General features: G+C 38.6%; 1 protein-coding gene across 5 annotated transcripts; it reads right to left on the bottom strand.

Annotated features, from left to right (window-relative positions):
- Positions 1-1,173: 1,173 nt before the first annotated feature.
- LOC108336001 (decapping 5-like protein) lies at positions 1,174-17,949 on the bottom strand. Of its 5 annotated transcripts, XM_017572273.2 has the most exons (7): positions 17,494-17,949; positions 16,142-16,242; positions 5,063-5,137; positions 4,128-4,958; positions 1,955-2,131; positions 1,729-1,839; positions 1,174-1,632 (listed from the first exon to the last, which is right to left on the bottom strand). In XM_017572273.2, the coding sequence occupies exons 1-7, from the start codon at positions 17,654-17,656 to the stop codon at positions 1,495-1,497; spliced, it is 1,596 nt and encodes a 531-aa protein (XP_017427762.1). In that variant the 5' UTR covers positions 17,657-17,949; the 3' UTR covers positions 1,174-1,494. The 5 variants fall into 5 exon arrangements, with proteins under 5 accessions (XP_017427762.1, XP_052725876.1, XP_052725875.1 ...); XM_052869916.1 differs by lacking the exons at positions 16,142-16,242; positions 17,494-17,949 and adding an exon at positions 10,749-10,969; XM_052869915.1 differs by lacking the exons at positions 1,174-1,632; positions 1,729-1,839; positions 1,955-2,131 and adding an exon at positions 10,749-11,964 and having other exon boundaries at positions 4,825-4,958.
- Between the last annotated feature and the right edge of the window lie 1,987 nt (positions 17,950-19,936).

Here is a 19,936-nt window from a genome sequence, read left to right as displayed (position 1 = left end):
ATTCACAATTGCAGCCCAATAATAATTGTTAGGGCTTTTTATATGAATTTGAAAGTTGACGAATACTCAACTTGAGAGAAACATGAGTTCACAATCACATTCTCAATTCTATAGTTCGGCTTACAAAACAAGGGATTTCTTGGTCTATATTTTTATTTCAGAATTACGTTACAAAAATTATATTTCGAAAAGAGACTCTGAAAACAATATATAAGGGTAGATAGAAGAAATATTCAATTAGAACAAGTTTAATAGTTAAAGTTAATCGAACTAAATTAACAATCTTCCACAGACGGAATTGATCACAGCTATAACAATTGCCAGCTTGAAAAAGTAAAAATTCTTGTAAAAGGTCTACGGAATAAAGTTTAGCACTCTCCTATCCACCTAGTACGAGATCCGAATGTTTAGTGATACAAATTAATTTCTAAAATTAAAATAAAATACAGATTCCTAAAATTTATAATTTAGTTTCACATTAATCCTAAAATAAATCGTTTATTAAAATTAGACTGTCGGTCATTCATCATGAGGCCGAAGCAGTCCTTACAAAAAGTTCAAACTGTTCGATTTTTCAGAACACATCTAGACAAGTAACACGTTGATCATTTTGAATCAAAGTTTAATAGAGAAAATCTAGCCGCCCCTGTCGCAAACGCCAGCTTGACATGTCAAAACAAAGAAGCCTGCCCATCGGTGCTTACAAGACTAGATTATACAAAATATCATCATCAATATACAATGGCAGTGTTTATTTTAACAACTCATTTCCACACATCTCACGTTTTCTCAATCACACCTCCATTGGTCCCCTCACCTCTCCATTTTCATCATCAACACCCAACATTATCACGTCATCCAGAAACGTAACAATAATGCTACAAAATAACATTTACCCTAAATATGATCATCCATGATATAATCAATGGCATCTAAAAGAATTCCTAAAGATATTAACGAAGTGGCAAAATAGAAAGATGGTCCAGCCACTACACGCTAGAAAACAAATAAACTCCACAAAACGTCTTCTTTTGATTCCCATATTATAGCAAAAGCAACATCACCATGGGATTTAATATATAATATCGTAATGTAAAAAAGAAATTATCAGCATTTGAAAAGTTATCATTAGCATAAATCTTATCATCCATCCATAAAGGTCACTAGTAAGACTCGCTAACAAAAGATGTTAATTTTTTAATGGGGGGCGAGGGAGAGCAAAATGATTCACTGTAAGAGTAAGAGTTCCTCTGGCTACTGATTGGTATATAGAATTATGGACAGCAATTACTTGAAACGTTAAACGCCAGCTCATGATCTAAAAAAACATGAAAATGGCGGTCATATCTAAGTTTGACATTCCAGTCTCCACCAGTGAAAGTTCCATAAGCATGTTAACATCATTGACGTAAAGACAAAGATCACACACAGCAAACATAGGCAAAATTGGCGGGGAGCTCTGGAAAACACGAGAAACAGAAAGTCCTGATACCACTAGAGAGGAAAGTTTGGACCACGCCCTCTCCCACCATAGCCATAACCCCTTCCTCCCCAATTATATGAGCCCCTGAAATTCTCACCCCATCCAGCACCATAACTAAAATTATGCCTCTGCTGGAAATTGCCAAATGTCTGAAAAGGAAATGGATAAACAATACATCAAAATTACATTGTAGATCATGGATAATTTCACATCCAGAAATTTCAATTCTTAATGTGTTTGCTGACCTCTGTATCCTGTTTCATTCTCTCGGAGAAACGATTTTGTCCGTTCCTTGATCCACGGGTCAAAGAGTTACAGGAAATTGTGTCAAAAAAGTCATCTTTCTTGTATGCTGACTGCAAGAAAAGACAAAGAATAGAAGACTTATTCAAGCTCAAACAAAATTTGTTTACTCCATCCATTTCAAAACGGAAAGAAATTATTATCAAAGGAAAACATTCTGAGTCCTACCTTATGGTTTGGTACCATCCCATGATATTCCCTGCTACCCGGATTGAGATTATCCTGTACTCCCTCTATTTTTGTGGTTGCCTTTCCAAGAGAGCCCCATACTTCATCTTTTCTGAACTTTTCATTCATGGCCTCAAAATCAAACTCTTCAGTGAATTGTGGAGCTATGTATTGAGGCTGGAAAAATCAACAACACACGATTTACATGTATACAAATATATATATATATATATATATATATATATATATATATATATATATATAGCTATACTAAAAAGAGAGCTAGTGCATGACCATATAGTGGATCTGGAGAGGGTAGATATATGCAGATTTACCCTCAGTAACCTACAGTTCTAAAGGCAGCAATCTTATGGTTGCGTTAAGTCTTTCCCTCGATAATAATTTATTATAATATTTAAATATATTAGTTATCTGCCATAGTTTCCTAGCAAGTGATCTGGTAGTTACGTGCTTCTTGTAGAGGAAACTGCTTCTGGTCACAAGATAAGAGGCCATGTACATCTGACCCTCAATGTCCACAATGGTGGGCACGTCATTCACAAAGCCACACTTTATAAGTTAATCAAGTAGTGAAATTTAACCAAATCGGTTACTTAACATCAACTTTCTTTTTGCAAAGTAAAAAACCCAACGTAGGTTAAAAATCCCAATAGACTAAGATGCATGCAACCCACAAAAACTAGACTTAAATACCCATTTTTGTGCATAATTTGAAAAGAAAAATGCAGCTTCCAGATGCACTAAGAAAACAAGAAATATTATCTCTACATTCAAGGAAACGGTCTTCACAAATCAATTGGACTATGCTTAAATTTCAACAATTCGCTTGAGAACAGCGTCATTGGTAACTTTAAGCAACTCCGTGGTCACTTACAAACCAAGAAGCGACTGAACAAACAATAGAATATAGTAAAATTTTACAGGCACAACCAATAGACAAAGCTATGTTAGTCTGTTAATTTGGTATGTGAGCAGGACATGAAATTTTAATAATCTCGTCATCAAATATCCAATTTTCCAATCCTTCAAATGCAGAATTGCAGGTTCAGGGTAAGAATGTCCTTATCTACTACAATCTCTATCCACAACCTATAAGATCTTCGATTCAATATTGTTGAAGATCTCACATCACATAGAAGTATGATCAAATTATAGTATATAAATAGATGCCAATTTCATCTTTCAGGTCAATTTTACAAAATTAAGTTAAATTTAAATTTCACTGTCTATGATGGTATTTTAAGTATTTTGAAAAACTGTGTTGACACAACAAACGCACTGTCTCCAAAGTATTTCTTGTTTTATTTTTTTGCAAACCTTTCTCCCATGTTCATGTTTCCTGTTGCAGTGCCACCTTAAGTGAAGTTTCTAGTGACCACCATTGTCTCTGCTAATACAATATAGTGGGTGAGATCCTAGGTTTGTGAAATTTTTTTGTATTGAAAGTCTTCCTGAGAGGGTGTTTAGGTAAGTGTGTTCTGTGGTGGTAGTTAAGAAATGTTTCAATTCAAGGGGGATATAAAAATGTGAAAGAGATGAGCAATGTATAAACAAAAAGTTACAAACAATTGCCTTAAGGTTTTTATTAAAGATTATGTTATGGTCTTTCGTGGGTTTGTTCATAACTTATTCATGATGAATCCACCTAATGTTTCCTCTTGAACAACCTCGTGGTATTAGAGTCTATCATCTTAGGCCTATTGTGCCACATGCTAAACTGTCATTGAACCAATGACAAATATTTATTCTCGAGATGTTCACTCTTTGACATGAGAGAGTCTATTGAAGATCTCATAGATTGGAGATATGTTCAAATTATAGTATTAGTAACCACAAACTTCACGTTATAAGTCGGTTTTGTAAAATTAAAATAGAATAAAAGTCTACTTTTTAAGAAATATAAAGTCCAAAAAACAATAAAACAATAAGTGAACACAAAACCATGTAAGGTAGAGCCATTCCTCGTCAATTTTAAAGTATTCTTTATACTCCAGTCTGTATTAAGAAACTACTCATTATATATAACAATTTGTATGCAATTGTGATTTCAAAAACAGACCAACAATATAAGCCATACAATAATATCCTGTCTTGCCTTACCCAACCTGCACTACTCTACTCCCATAAAGAGCATATGAGCAAATTTTCTAACCTTTTGCACTGAAGTAGGTAATGGAAGCAGCGGTGCCTGAGATGTTGGAAATGGCATTAATGAAGAGGAACCAAAGGATGTTTGAGTCAGAGAACCCATACCCTTTTGATTAGGATTCAAATTGTGTGAAGTAGATAATAACTGTTCTCTAGGATTTGCAAATTGATCTGGAGTTAACAAAGATGGTGTTGTTGGCAAGAGACCTGAAGTAGAATCTACAAATGAAGGAGCAGAATGTCGAGGATGAATTGGCCTTGGATCAGGACAAATGTCTTGATAAGGTGAAGAAAACTGGGGCATGTTTGATCCATCAAAAGTCATGGATGCAGAATATGGCACAGGTATCGAAAGGGATGGAACATCAAGAGAATCAGAATTTTGTAAAGAGGTAATAGAATGCAAATGAGTCAAATTAACAAGAGAAGAAGTCATGGCAGAAGATATAGGTAGACCACGCTCTGAAAAACCTGTCCATCCCCCCTTTGTAGGTAACTGAGTTTCTTCATTTTTAATCTGATTCTGCACAACTACAGATGCTGCCATTGATGGGGAGTAAAGGGAACTAGATTGTAGCAGAGAATGAGAACCACTGCTAGATACATCATTAGGCCCTTGCCAACTCATTGCTGAAGAAAAAGATGGATGACTGGCAACTTGAGTAGCAAAAGATGAATTTGAAGGTCCCAATTCAGTTACCAACTGATAAGAAGGCAACCCAACAGGAAAGGGTTTACTAGATATCTCAGGGGTATCTTGCCTTTGGATTGATTCTGTCAAATTTCTACCTCCAACTGAGGCCACAGGGGAACTTGGGGACCCAGAATATTGTGACTGAAAAAAAAGATAAAAATAATTTAAAAGAAACAGTAACATCATTGAAAAGTGTATGATTTCAAAATACAAATTATTCTCGTGCCGTCCTTTAACACAGGTACCTGAATAATAGCTGGATCACTAAGAACCTGCTCTTCTGATTTAGAAGAAGTGGAGGGTGACTTGATCTGCAAATTCTGAAAAGGCAAAATTCATAAGAACATGCACAGTTTAGATAAGCCTATTAAGCGTGCATTCAAGAAAGCTCTTGTGACCAAATGGTTGTTTCACTGCAATTGGTAGAGATTCACAAATACATATGAACCCTACAATTACATTATTTAGAGAAATAAGTCAACAGCTTCAGATTGCTGTTTTGTGGAGTGCATTCAATTATGCTCTACTTTTAGTTGTTCTGTTCTAGACTTTCATATAGATTTGTCAATTTTAAATTTCTCAGAATGTTGCTCCATATAAAACATAAGGACCGCTCACAACTAAAGGGCAAATATCCCAGATAAGCCATTATGAAACCAGGCAGGTGCAATTTAATGAGAACAAATGAAAAAGAGAAACAAAAACAAAAAGCAATCTTGTTGGTGAGGGTTTTAAATTTCTCAGAATGTTGCTCCATATAAAAAATAAGGACCGCTCACAACTAAAGGGCAAATATCCCAGATAAGCCATTATGAAACCAGGCAGGTGCAATTTAATGAGAACAAATGAAAAAGAGAAACAAAAACTAAAAGCAATCTTGTGCCTAAAGTCAAATACGTGTATAGAAGGAGATACAAGTGTGATGCAGCGAATCAAAACTCTGGAGGAGAGAAATAACCGAAACTGCACAGGAAGTTAGTTACATAGGGAAAATGCTTATAGTGGAGGGAGGGGGGAAGAGAGAGGGAGGACAGTGGGCTATGGAATGGACTAGAATTGTGGGGTTTTCTTTGTCTCTGTGATATTTCTTAATACCATAACAGAACTGGTCTTAAATCACGTTGATTAGACCAAATTTCATAATATAACTCGTATTCCTTTCTTTTTGTGTTGATTTCATTGCTGGTTCTTATCAACTGGCATCAGAGCTCTTGATCCCGGGAGCTTGAATGGTTGTCACACAATCTACAATGGAGGGCAAAATGGAGAATGTAGAACGAAGCTTACAAGCTCAGCAATCGGAGCTTAATGAGATCAAGCAGATCCTGCTGCAAAGAGATAAACCTCGATGTTCTCGACGGTCCATCGACCATGTAGCCGGACCAAGAATACGGATGAGGACGAGGAAGGGAGTAATTATTCGGTCTCCAGATCGCGACCACCACGAAGATATGGGTGCCCACCTCGGGTGTATGATTTTGGGGGAAGGAAGATGGAGATTCCGGTGTTCAATGTTGATGACACATACGATTGGCTCGTTCGGGTGGAGCGTTACTTTAAATTGAATTCAGTTTCGGAGGATGAAAAATTGGATGCGGTGATGGTAGCTTTGGAAGGTCAAGCCCTGAATTGGTACCAATGGTGGGAGGAGCAGACGGCGGGTCGGAGTTGGGAGGATTTCAAGACAGCAACGCTCCGACGCTTCCAACCCGGATTGGCTCAAAACCCATTTGAACCTTTGTTAAGCATTAAACAAACGGGGACAGTGATGGAGTATCGTGGGCAATTTGAGATGGTTTCGGCACTGCTAAGAGGAGCAGATCGTACCATGTTAAAGGGGATCTTCCTTAATGGGTTGAAGGAAGAGATTAGAGCTGAACTCAAGCTCTATGACACCAACTCTATATCTAAATTGATGGATCGATCCTTATTATTGGAAGAGAAAACATGGCGATGAGAAGAGGAGGTTTTAGATGGGAAGAGAAGAAAGGTTGGCGAGATAAGGAGAGTAGCTTTGTGAAAGTTTTGGGGGATTTATCTCGGGGAAAATCGATGATACTCATGGGGGAAAAAGGAGGAAAATCTAATCCCGAACCTCCAAGGGAAAAGAAACTGCTGGAAGGGAGAAGATTGACTCAAGAGGAACTACAAGAAAGGAGTCGAAAGGGGCTTTGCTTTAAGTGTGGAGAAAAATGGGGACAGGAGCATATATGCAAGCTTCGACATTACGAACTTGTATTAGTGGAGGGTCAAGAAGATGGTAAACCAAATGAAACAGAGGAAGATGGCGGTCCAACGGAAACAGAGGAAGAACCAATAGTGGAATTAGAAAATAAAAATCTACAGTTGTCTTTGAAGAGCAAAGAAGGTCTCACTTCAAGAAAATCCTTTAAGATAAAAGGAACAATAGGAGGGAGAGAGGTGTTGATTTTGATTGATTCAGGAGCCACGAGTAACTTTATTTCTCAACTCGTAGTGGCTGAGTTACAATTACAGGTGACAAAAACTCCAGAATATACGGTGGAAATGGGTAATGGACAAAAGGAAAAGAACAAAGGCATATGTAAAGCAGTACAAATAGAGATGCAGGGACTCCGAATCGAGCAGGATTTTTTTGTCCTTAATCTCGGAGGTACGGAGGTGGTGCTAGGACTAGATCGGTTGGCTAGTTTGGGAGACATTAAGGTCAACTTCAAAAATTTCACACTACAGTGGGAGGAAAGAGAATGTAAGCAAATTTTGAAAGGAGATCCCTCCTTGTGCAGAGAGCAAGCTTCTTGGAAGACAATGATAAAGACTTTACATTCTGCAGGTGAAGGGTATTATCTCTCCTACCAATACTTGGGGAATGCCGAAACCCAACAACAAAACCAACTTGTTTCCAGTCCAGGATCACGTGCCCTGGAAGAAACGTTAGTAGAATTTGGGGACGTGTTCCAAGAACCGAGAGGATTACCTCCAAAAAGAGATCATGATCATGCGATTTTGTTGCAAGAAGGGGGAAATACCCAACACACGACCATATAGGTATCCCTATTACCAAAAAAATGAAATTGAGAAGATTGTGGGTGAAATGTTGCAAGCAGGGGTGATAAGGCCGAGCAATAGCCAATTCAGTAGCCCTGTGATTTTGGTCAGAAAAAAAGATGGAGGGTGGGGATTCTGTGTAGACTATAGGGCACTCAATAAACTCACTATCCCAGATAAGTTTTCGATACCCGTGATTGATGAATTGTTGGATGAGCTAGGAGGGGCTGTGATCTTTACAAAGTTGGACTTGAAGTCGGGGTATCATCAAATTAGAATGAAAGATGATGATATTTCAAAAACAGCATTCAGAACCCATGAGGGTCATTATGAGTTTCTAGTTATGCCGTTTGGCCTCACCAATGCACCTTCAACTTTTCAAGCACTTATGAATAAGGTACTCAAGCCTTACTTGAGGAAGTTTGTTCTAGTTTTCTTTGATGATATTCTCATATACAGCAAGAATGAAAAGGAGCATGAGGGGCATTTGAAAGCAGTATTACAGGTGTTAAGGGATCACAACTTATTTGCCAATAGGAAGAAATGCAATTTTGGGCAGAGAAGCTTGGAATACTTGGGTCATATCATTTCTGAACATGGGGTGGCTGCAGATCCTACTAAAATCAAAGATATGCTCACTTGGCATGCTCCCAAGGACGTGAAAGGGTTAAGGGGCTTCCTCGGTCTCACAGGATATTACAGAAAATTTGTGAAAAACTATGGAAAAATTGTGGGCCCTCTCACACAGCAGCTAAAGAAAGATCAGTTTCAATGGGGAAGTGATGCTCAAAAGGCTTTTGAGAAGCCTTTTGTAGTGGAAACCGATGCTTCTGGTAAGGGAATTGGTGCAGTATTGATGCAAGAGGGAAGACCAGTGGCTTACATGAGTAAGGTTCTCTCTGAAAGGGACCAAAGTAAATCAATATATGAAAAAGAACTTATGGCAGTGGTTTTAGCTATTCAAAAGTGGAGGCCTTATTTGTTGGGAAGGCACTTTGAAGTACACACTGATCAAAGGAGCCTTAAATACTTGGTTGAACAACGCCTAATGGGAGAGGAACAACAAAAGTGGGTTTCAAAGTTGTTGGGGTTTGACTTCTATGAGAAATAAAGAAGATTGGGAGAAAATATCCCTTATGTGTTTAGACTACACATAGGGTAGTTTATTTATATTGTAAGATATGGGCCAATGCCCTTAATACAGAATAGACTAAGCCCAAATAACAGAAACACACATCTTAACATCTAACACTCCCCCTCAAGCTGGAGCATATAAATCATATGTTCCAAGCTTGTTACAAAGATAATCAATTCTAGGTCCTCGTAAGGACTTAGTGAATATGTCTGCCAACTGGTTGCTTGAGTTAACAAACTCAGTCTTGATATCTCCGGATATGATTTTTTCTCGAATGAAATGACAATCAACTTCAATGTGTTTGGTTCTCTCATGGAAGACAGGATTAGAGCTAATATGGAGAGCAGCTTGATTATCACATATAAGTATCATGTGAGTGACATCTCCAAATTTCAATTCACTAAGCAATTGTTTAAGCCACACAAGCTCGCAAGTAGCTGATGCCATAGCTCTATATTCTGCTTCTGCACTCGACCTTGCCACAACACTTTGCTTCTTACTTTTTCAAGATATCAAGTTGCTACCAATAGAGACACAATATCCAGAAGTAGACCTCCTATCAGAAGGGGAACCAGCCCAATCAGCATCTGAATAGCAAACGATCTTTGTATCGTTGTTAGGGCCATATAGCAAACCTTTTCCAGGTGATCTTTTAATATACTTCAGTATACGAACAACTGCATCCCAATGGTCTTCACATGGGGAGTTTAGAAATTGACTCACCACACTAACTGCGAAGGAAATGTCAGGACGCGTAACAGTAAGATAGTTTAATTTACCAACTAGTCTTCTGTACCGTTCAGGATCTGAGAAAGGCTCCCCCTGATTTGGTAGGAGTTTGATGTTAGGGTCCATAGGTGTCTCAACAGATTTACAGTTCATTAACCTTGTTTCCTCCAAGATGTCTAACGCATACTTCCTCTGAGATATGACAATACCATCATTGGATTGTGCTACTTCAATACCCAAAAAGTACCGGAGTTTGCCAAGATCTTTGGTTTGAAAATGATGACAAAGGTGTTGTTTCATCTGAGAGATGCCAAGATAGTCGCTTCCTGTGAGAACAATATCATCGACATACACTATTAAATAGATACATCCAGCACTCGAGTGGCGATAGAACACTGAATGATCCGCTTCACTGCGAGACATACCAAATTGTTGAACAGCACAACTGAATTTACCAAACCAGGCCCGAGGAGACTGTTTTAGGCCATACAAGGATTTGCGAAGACGACATACCAATCCAGATGACTCCCCCTGAGCAACAAAGCCAGGCGGTTGCTCCATATAAATTTCTTCCTGCAAATCACCATTGAGAAAAGCATTTTTGACATCAAGTTGGTAAAGAGGCCATTGTCGAAGAGCGGCCATGGCAATGAAAAGGCGAACAGAGGTCATTTTTGCCACTGGAGAAAAAGTATCACCATAATCCAAACCAAAAATCTGTGTGTAGCCTTTGGCAACCAGTCGAGCTTTCAAACGATCAATTGTGCCATCAGGACCAACCTTGATAGCATACACCCACCTGCAACCAACAACAGAATTTCGAGATGGTAATTGGACAAGCTACCAAGTTCCACTTTCCTGTAAAGCACTTAATTCATCCATCATAGCTTGACACCAACCAGGATGAGTGAAGGCATCACCCACAGATTTGGGAATTGACACAGAAGAAATGGATGAGAGACAAGTATAAAAAGATGGAGATAATCTGTGGTAATTAAGAACAGTATAATGGGGGGAAGGGTTACGGGTAGAGCGTATACCTTTACGGAGGGCAATAGGCAAGTCAGACTCAGTTGCTGGAGCCGGAGGAGACACATGAGGCGGCACCCGAAGTGAGTCATGAGGGAGACAATTACGGCGACTATAAACCTGAAGGGGTGGAGGTGAAGGATGATCCTGTGGTGAATGAGAGTCTAAAGAAGGAGAAGACAAAATGGGTGGAGCATCACCAGGAGGATCACAGATAAGAGGAATATCAACAGTAACAGGGAGAGGTACAGAACTAGAAGATAGATGTGAAAAGTAAAAAGAAGACTCATCAAAAGTGACATCAGCAGGGATAAAATGACGATTGAGGGAAGGGGAAAAGCACTTATAGCCCTTTTGTGACCGTGGAAATCCTAAGAAGACACATTTGTGAGACCTAGGAGATAACTTATCAAGACCAGGACTAAAATCATGAACAAAACATGTAGACCCAAAAACTCGAAGAGGTAATGGATGCAGAAGGTCTTGAGGAAATAAGATAGAATGAGGGATTTTGTTATCTAGGACGGAAGATGGCATGCGGTTGATAAGATAACATGCTGTGAGAACTGCATCACCCCAAAAACGTGAGGGTACTTGACCATGAATAAGAAGTGTACGAGTTGTTTCAATAAGGTGTCTATTCTTACGCTCAGCCACCCCATTTTGTTGAGGGGTATAAGCACATGAGGTTTGGTGAAGAATGCCATGAGAAGCCATAAACTGTTTAAACGGATGAGAAAGGTATTCACGACCATTATCACTACGTAAATTTCGAATAGACACCCCAAACTGTGTTTTTATTTCATTGAAAAAAGATTGAAAAATAGAAAACAACTCAGAACGATTCTTCATTAAAAACAACCAAGTACATCTGGAATAGTCATCAATAAAGGTAACAAAATATTGAAAACCTAAAATGGACTTAACACGACTAGGTCCCCAAATGTCAGAATGAACCAATGAAAAGGGGGACGACGCCCGTTGTGAGACACTACGAGGAAAGGAACTACGAGTATGCTTCCCTAACTGACAAGACTCACACGACAAACTTGATAATGTGGACAACCTCGGGACAAGTTGTTGTAGTTTGGCAAGACTAGGATGACCGAACTGAGCATGAAGAAGGGATGGTGACTCCATGACTACGCCAACATGTGGAGAAGGGCGAAGATGATAAAGGCCATGAGACTCACATCCTGTGCCAATCATGTGTTTCGAACTCCGGTCCTGCAACCAAACAGAATCTTTAGTAAAGGAAATAACACAATTAAGAGTACGAGTTAAACAACTAATGGACAATAAGTTGAAGGGAGACCCAGGGACATAAAGTACATGATCAATGGATATGGATGGAAAAATATTAACAGTACCAATACCATGAGATGAGACTCTAGACCCATCAGCCATTGTTACCGAGGGTAAATTAGCCGGACATGACAAGGAAGAAAACAAGGACTTGTTACCAGTGATATGATCGGTGGCGCCTGAGTCAAGGACCCAAGGTCCAAGGGAGTGAGTTAGACCAACAAAAGGTGTACCTGTACGTGCAACAGATGCAGATGTAGTGGAACCAGAGTGCTGATGATCCTCATACCATCTGAGAAATTCGTTAAAGATTGCAGGTTTGTCTACGATATTAGATGAAGTAGGATGGTCTGCAGACGATGATCGGGGAGGTGGATCAGAATTTGCCACTGCTACAGGTCGAGGAGGACGTCCATGGAGAGCATAACATCTATCAATCTTGTGGCCTAACTTGCCACAATGGTCACATTTTGGACGTCCTTTACTTGGCTTGCGAGACCGACTTCGATCATCACGTTGAGTAGCCATAACAGAGGAATCATCAGTACGAGGAGATGTCTCAGTGACGGGTTTGCTCGGTATACGCAAAAGAGCAGAACAAGTAGAAGTAAAGTTGGGTATGACAGCAGAACCCAAAATCTGATCACGGACATGAGAAACATCATCAGAGAGTCCGTATAATGCCAACAACATGAAGAACTTTGATCGTTGTTCCAATTCTTCAGCAGGAGTGGAAGCAGGAGGTAATATATCATTAAAGTCATGAAGAAGGGCATGAATTTTACCCAAATATTCTGCCATGGGACCAGGATTGCGCGGACCAATAACAGTTAATAGGTCCTGACAAACACCATAAAGACGCTGAGTGTCATTTGTGTATAACAACTTCGCTTGTGCCCATACTTCTGAACATGTCTCATAGGATCGAAACATTTGTTTTAGTGAGGAGTGAATGGTGGACTTTATAACAATGCATAACTGAGCATCAATTTTCATCCAGCGGGAAGTGTCATCTATGAGAGCAGTAGTCACATTTTGAGTAAGATGATCTAAGTACCCCTGACTCTTCAACCAAAGTTTGATGTCGGACGCCCAGGTTGCATAATTTGTGCCATCTAACTTGTCAATGGACAAGTGTACATTCACATAATTAGTATATATTGAGGGATCAGAAGATGAGCCACCAATAGAGGTGTTTGTAGACGAGGAAGACGCCATGGAGAGGGAGAAACCCTAAATATTCAAAGTGCTCCGATTGACGCAACGACCACAGATCCAGAAAGAGGGCGAGGAGGTGATCACGGCGGTGCTGATCGGCGGCGGAAAGCTCCGGCGACGCGCCGGCACGCGCGGCGGCAGCGGCGACTCTTGCGGCGGCGCGTGGAGGCGCGTGAGAGCTCCGATCGCGGCGATCTTCGTGCGGCGGTGGTCGCCCGACCGAGACGCTTCCGATGGTGTGGTCGCCGGTCGATTCTGGAGCTCCAGCGGCGGCGACGGCGGCGGTGGCGACGGCGGCGGTGGCGACGGCAGCGGCGGCGACGACGCGACAACAGCAGCAGTGATGGGTGCCGGAGACCGTGGAGTTGACTGGAACTATTCCTGTGCTCTAGATACCATATGAGAAATAAAGAAGATTGGGAGAAAATATCCCTTATGTGTTTAGACTACACATAGGGTAGTTTATTTATATTGTAAGATATGGGTCAATGCCCTTAATACAGAATAGACTAAGCCCAAATAACAGAAACACACATCTTAACATCTAACAACTTCGAAATAAAGTATAAACCGGGAAGGGAAAATACAGTTGCTGATGCACTTTCTAGGCAGATGCTATGGGCATTAACCACTGTCAAATTTTATGAATGGGATGAAGTTGATCATGAAGTTCAAGCTGATGAGAAGTTGAGGGAAATTATTCAAGAATTATTAAGAGACCTGAATGCTCATAAAGGATACAAACTCTTGCATGGTAGATTGTACTATAGAGGAAGAATAGTAATACCCAAGGGGTCTTCTAAGATTCCCTTGATTCTTAAGGAGTTTCATGATACAGCAATAGGGGGGCATTCTGGATATTTTCGGACATACAAAAGGATTGCAGGGTTGTTGTATTGGGAGGGAATGAAGAAACAAATTCAAGAATATGTGCAGCAGTGTGAAATCTGTCAACGAAATAAATACCAGGCTTTAACTCCCTCGGGATTATTGCAGCCTCTACCTATACCGACACAGGTGTGGTCTGACGTGTCCATGGACTTTATAGGGGGACTCCCAAAAGCAGGAGGGAAAGATACCATTTTGGTGGTGGTAGATAGATTAACAAAGTACGCTCACTTTATAGCCACGTCTCATCCTTACACTACCAAGGATATCGCTGAAATATTCCTTAAAGAAGTGGTGCGATTACATGGGTTCCCTTCCTCCATCGTGACTGATCGAGACAGAGTCTTCATTAGTTCCTTCTAGACTGAATTATTCAAACTGGCTAGAACCAAGCTTCAGTTCAGCTCGGCTTACCATCCACAAACGGATGGCCAAACGGAGGTGGTCAATAGGTGTGTTGAGACTTATCTTAGGTGTTTAACCGGTACCAAACCAAGACATTGGCCTAAGTGGCTAAGTTGGGCTGAATTTTGGTACAACACTAATTATCATGAATCTACCCATACAACCCCTTTCAAAGCTCTTTATGGCAGGGACCCACCACCAATAATTAGAGGGGATGTAAGATTGACAGCAGTGGAAGAAGTGAGCAAGATGACAGCAGATAGAGATGCAATGTTAGAAGAGTTAAAAGGACAATTAGCTAAGGCACAGAACCGCATGAAGCAGTAGGCTGATAAACATAGGCGAGATGTGGAATATAATGTGGGAGACCGGGTATTTCTGAAGATTCAACCATATAAGTTAAGGAGTTTGGCAAGAAGAGTCAATCAGAAACTTAGTCCCAGATATTATGGGCCATATGAAATTGTCGAAAAAATTAGCAAGGTCGCCTATAAATTAGCACTTCCAGCAGAGAGCTTGATCCATCCTGTTTTTCACGTGTCTTTACTCAAGAAGTTAGTAAGCAATGATGTCCAAACTCAACCTCTGCCCAAGTGTTTAACAGAGGATTTGGAGCTTAATGTGCAACCTGCAGAAGCCTTAGCTATTCGTCAAAATCAGCAAGGAATCAGGGAGGTTCTAATTAAATGGCACCAATTACCAGAATGTGAAAATTCATGGGAACCTTTGACTGAATTACAGGAGCACTTTCCAGGATTCCACCTTGAGGACAAGATGTGTCTTGATGGGGAAAGGGATGATACGGCCCAGCAGAAAAGGCCCAAAGTCAAATACGTGTATAGAAGGAGATACAAGTGTGATGCAGCGAATCAAAACTCGGGAGAAGAGAAATAACCGAAACTGCACAGCTGGCAACTTGGAATATGCGTCACAGGAAGTTAGTTACATAGGGAAAATGCTTATAGTGGAGGGAGGGGGGAAGAGAGAGGGAGGACAGTGGGCTATGGAATGGACTAGAATTGTGGGGTTTTCTTTGTCTCTGTGATATTTCTTAATACCATAACAGAATTGGTCTTAAATCATGTTGATTAGACCAAATTTCATAATATAACTCGTATTCCTTTCTTTTTGTGTTGATTTCATTGCTGGTTCTTATCAGGGTTTTACTACACGGCCGTCACCACTGACTAAAACATGATCAAACTAGAGGAGAATTGGTAGAAAATAAATATCACAATTCACAAGCCTCCAAAATCTACCAATTTCACCAAAACATCAGTTTGAGCACTATTGCAATTGAAAACGATGCACATCAGTAGAAATGTCTTCTATTATGAGAAAGATTTATTTAATGAAAACTTGTTGACAAATAAATGACAAGTTAAAACATTAAAGCCTCAATCACAAATCATTAACTAACCATACAGATACGTTAGAACCCTGAAACCAAGATATATAACAGCTATACAACACAAACCAGGCCCTATTCTGCTAGGTGGGGTGAGATACTTCGCAGCTTTAATGAAGACATACCAGATCATAACAATATTTACATGCCATATCAGTTAAACAATAACGCTATAATTACCTTAATGTCACTTCCACGGAAAAGAATGTATTCATAAACCTTATCACTTGGAGGAACTTGTGTGCCATCTTTTCTTCTCCCCTCCGTTCCATAAGATTTAACTGAAATCTCGTCTCAGAAGAATTTCCATGTTAGAAAGAAACTTTCACATTAAAGAAATACAATTTTTAGATAGCCACATAACATAACGAAGTTCATCTTTTGGAAACTAATTAACTGAATATCTAATGTCGAATTTAATTACATGCATAAATAATACTTATTATTTCAAACAACAAAACGCAGACACGAATAATCATATAATAACTAACTTGCATTAACGTCTATTAAATTAAAACATACTATCAAATATCCAGAGTCATAACTCTGCCACAGTTATTTCATTTAAAAAAAAGGGCCACCTATATATCCAAATGTTGTATTGTCCATTAGGCAATGTACATGAATCTTTTAGGATGACTAGAGTATTTTTATTCATGATTGGGCGGGGTGGGTTGACAAAAGATTTAGGAAAAACTTAATCATCAGACGAACGAGAGAACTTGAAGAGGTGCTGTTCGTCAAAAACAGGAAACCATGGTTTCCATTATGTAAAGAAATAAATATAGGCCCCTGTCCTTCCAGGTTTACAAAACAGATAGAAATGGAAATTCTAGCATGTAGCCTACGGAAAAAGGTGTAGAGTGTAGATAACAACCTGATGAATATCACCAGTCTAAAATGTCATAGAATTCAGACCAAGGGCAAACTGTCAAAAGGAAGAACTATGATTAATGTGATTCCGTTGTACACTTATTCCCTAAGAGCTAGGACAATGGCAGTAACTCGAACTCCAAAATTTTATACTGAAAGAGAAGACAAAATCGTGTCATCATAAACCTATTAATTCCGCAATGTCCATCCATCCATCGCCAGCATTTTAGGCATAAAGCCAGTACTATTAACCGAAGCAAAATTCAAAGTAATTCCAAATAGTGTCACTAATGTTTTAATTTGTGGTCACGGTTTCATTAAATCCCCTGATACAGCAAAAAAAATGCCGCCACAATTACAGTTTAAAAATCTCAAAAACATAGATGTTGTGACCAAACTCGCGGTTACTCGTTTCTATCCACATTGTGTCCCTATTGAATAAAGCTAGGTTCCATCATCAAACAGGCGTTAACTTGTCTGATCAAAACACCAATGAACCCTTCCTCATCCTGTCAAATCCAGCGTCGGAAAAACGAAGCTCTGAACATCGAAATTACACAAACAAAACACCGCTGCATCGTCGACAATCACAAAACACAATATACGGTGATTTCGCTGCAATGTAACGAAACTCAACGTTACATTAACGGCTCACGTACCGTTCTTCAAGCCGATGGTGGAATCCTGGACGTCAAGGAGATAGAGAACGCCCTCGTAGCGAATCTCGCACTTCGAAATCAAGCTTATGAAGCAGCCAATGAAGGACTCCGCGGAATTTGACGGAGAAGTTGAAGGACCGTTCGCGCCAAATTCACTCGCCATGTAGCGTGGCACGGATGTGGAAACGGAAGCTGGTTCGCGATCACTGATAGAGAACGAAAATAACGATGAAGGGAAAATGAAGGAAAAGTTTGCTCGGTATTAGGGTTTCTCTTTCTCTCTCTGTATCGGTTTAAATGGCTGTGTCTGGCTTCGTGTTTGCCTCGCGCGGATGTTGCGTTTGTGAAAAAGTTGTAACATAGATCACCAACACTAGACCAAGAAAACAATGACAAAATAACGCTTTGATAAGCGATAAGAAGCGGGCTTTCCTTTTCTCACATTCGCCCTTCAAATATAAGCTGACTAGATAGATATACAACAGAATCAATTGGATATATATAATATGCGTGTATTCTAAACAGTCGGTTTGAGTGTGGTTATTACCTAAATTTCAAGAAAAATGTTACATTTCAATTATAAATTCAATCTCTCATTATTTTGAATATTTAAAAGTGATAAAAAGTACCTCTTAATAAGAAAATGAAAAAAAAAACATATAGTTTCTATTTGAGATGTTTTCTTAATGCGAACAGAAAATATAATAAATAGAAGGTAAAATATGATGGTAATAAAAAAACTGCTTATTGATGGTTCTTTTAATAGAGATTCACAAAGAATATACAATACTAATAAATTTTAAATCCAATCCAAAACTATAAGTTTTTTTTCTTATAAAATATTTAATTTTCATATATTTATCAAACTTGGACACACTTAAAATTTTAGGCATTATTTAGAGTTGTCAAAACGGGTAACCCAGCCCGACCCACCACGGGTTGGTGGGTTAAACGGGTTGGCTCATTGGCTCACTTAACTTTTTTTCACCCTTTTTTTCTGAGATTTTTATAACATGTTACTTTGATCCATCAAATTGAAACAGTAATAATTGGACCAATTGATATAAAAGAAAATGAAACCAAAGAACTCTATTGTTATATATTCTAAGCTATCAAGCATAAAATTTTGCCAATTTAGTTTTATGTTGGGTCCACATCGGATAAAATAAGAGATGAACATGAGTTTATATACACATAACATATCTCCATGTTAAGAGGCCTTTTGGAGTGGTACCAAAAGCAAATCCATGAGGGCTTGGCCCAAACTAGAGAGGGGAACTTTTGGATAGACAACAGTACAACGCAACACGAAAAGCTCTACTGCGAAGTAAAGGTTGTGCGTTTTGAATAATTAATTTGATTTCAATAAAAAAAATAGGATTTGAATAATTAATTTAATTAATTTGATTTAAATAAAAAAATATGTGGGTTGGTGAGCCGTCACCACGGGTTCAACCCGGGTGAGCCAGGTTCTTAACGAGCCGGGTCAAAATTGGCTCGCATCAAAATTTTCACATTTTTTTCCAACCCCACCCTGCTCAAACCTGTGGTGAGCCGGATCGGCTCACGGGTTTCAACCCATTTTGACAGCACTAATGTTATCTAGTTACTTTGGTGATAAATGAAAGTGCGCTTTTTATTTATATTAAGGAAGGAATTATTTCTCTTTTAATTACTTCATTTGGTAAATTTTACTGAGTCAAGAATAATCAAATTAAAAACTTTCTTAATGACGTAGCATATATATATATATATATATATATATATAGTTATATTGTGTATATAAATAAATAAATATTAATTGTTACGTTTAACAAATAAGACAATTTACTTGGAAGACATAATACCAATAAAATCTTAATAAAATTATATAGGGAATTGACATCATTCTTTATCCAAAACCACAATAGATTAATGTCTTTATATGGTGCTCTACTTTATCATTTCTATCTAATATGGGACTTAGATTCATACTTAGATTCGTAACAAATCTCTCTCTCCCTCAAGGATAAATCCCTTCCACATTTGTACACTTTTCTCCAGCAGAAATATTCTCAACCACGAGTGTCTCTTCGTACCGTCATTCATCTTAACAGTAACTAGTATGGTAAAGTTATTTTCAAAAGTTAAATACTTTAATATTCAAATAAAATAATTTATCTTGATATCATGCAATTACATTGTTTTAAGTATATTTACAATATGAAGGAATTATTTAGTTATATATAACTTTATTTAATAAATTATCTATGATTAAGGAAAATATATAGTGAACTTTTGTTTTGGTTAAGAAAAATATATAGTGAACACTTTTTAATGATGTAACATACCACATATGTTGTATTAATTAAAGTATCTTGTTATCTTTTCCATGCATTTTGTGTTTTGGGTTTAGTTATTGACTCTATAAATATAGTTATTAAGTTTTTTCTTTTAGGCTTAA

Source organism: Vigna angularis, chromosome 10 (genome assembly GCF_016808095.1).
Source record: "Vigna angularis cultivar LongXiaoDou No.4 chromosome 10, ASM1680809v1, whole genome shotgun sequence".
NCBI classification, from domain to species: domain Eukaryota; kingdom Viridiplantae; phylum Streptophyta; class Magnoliopsida; order Fabales; family Fabaceae; genus Vigna; species Vigna angularis.
Note: the sequence above shows the minus strand (reverse complement) of the source record. Positions and strands in the feature narration are given on the sequence as shown.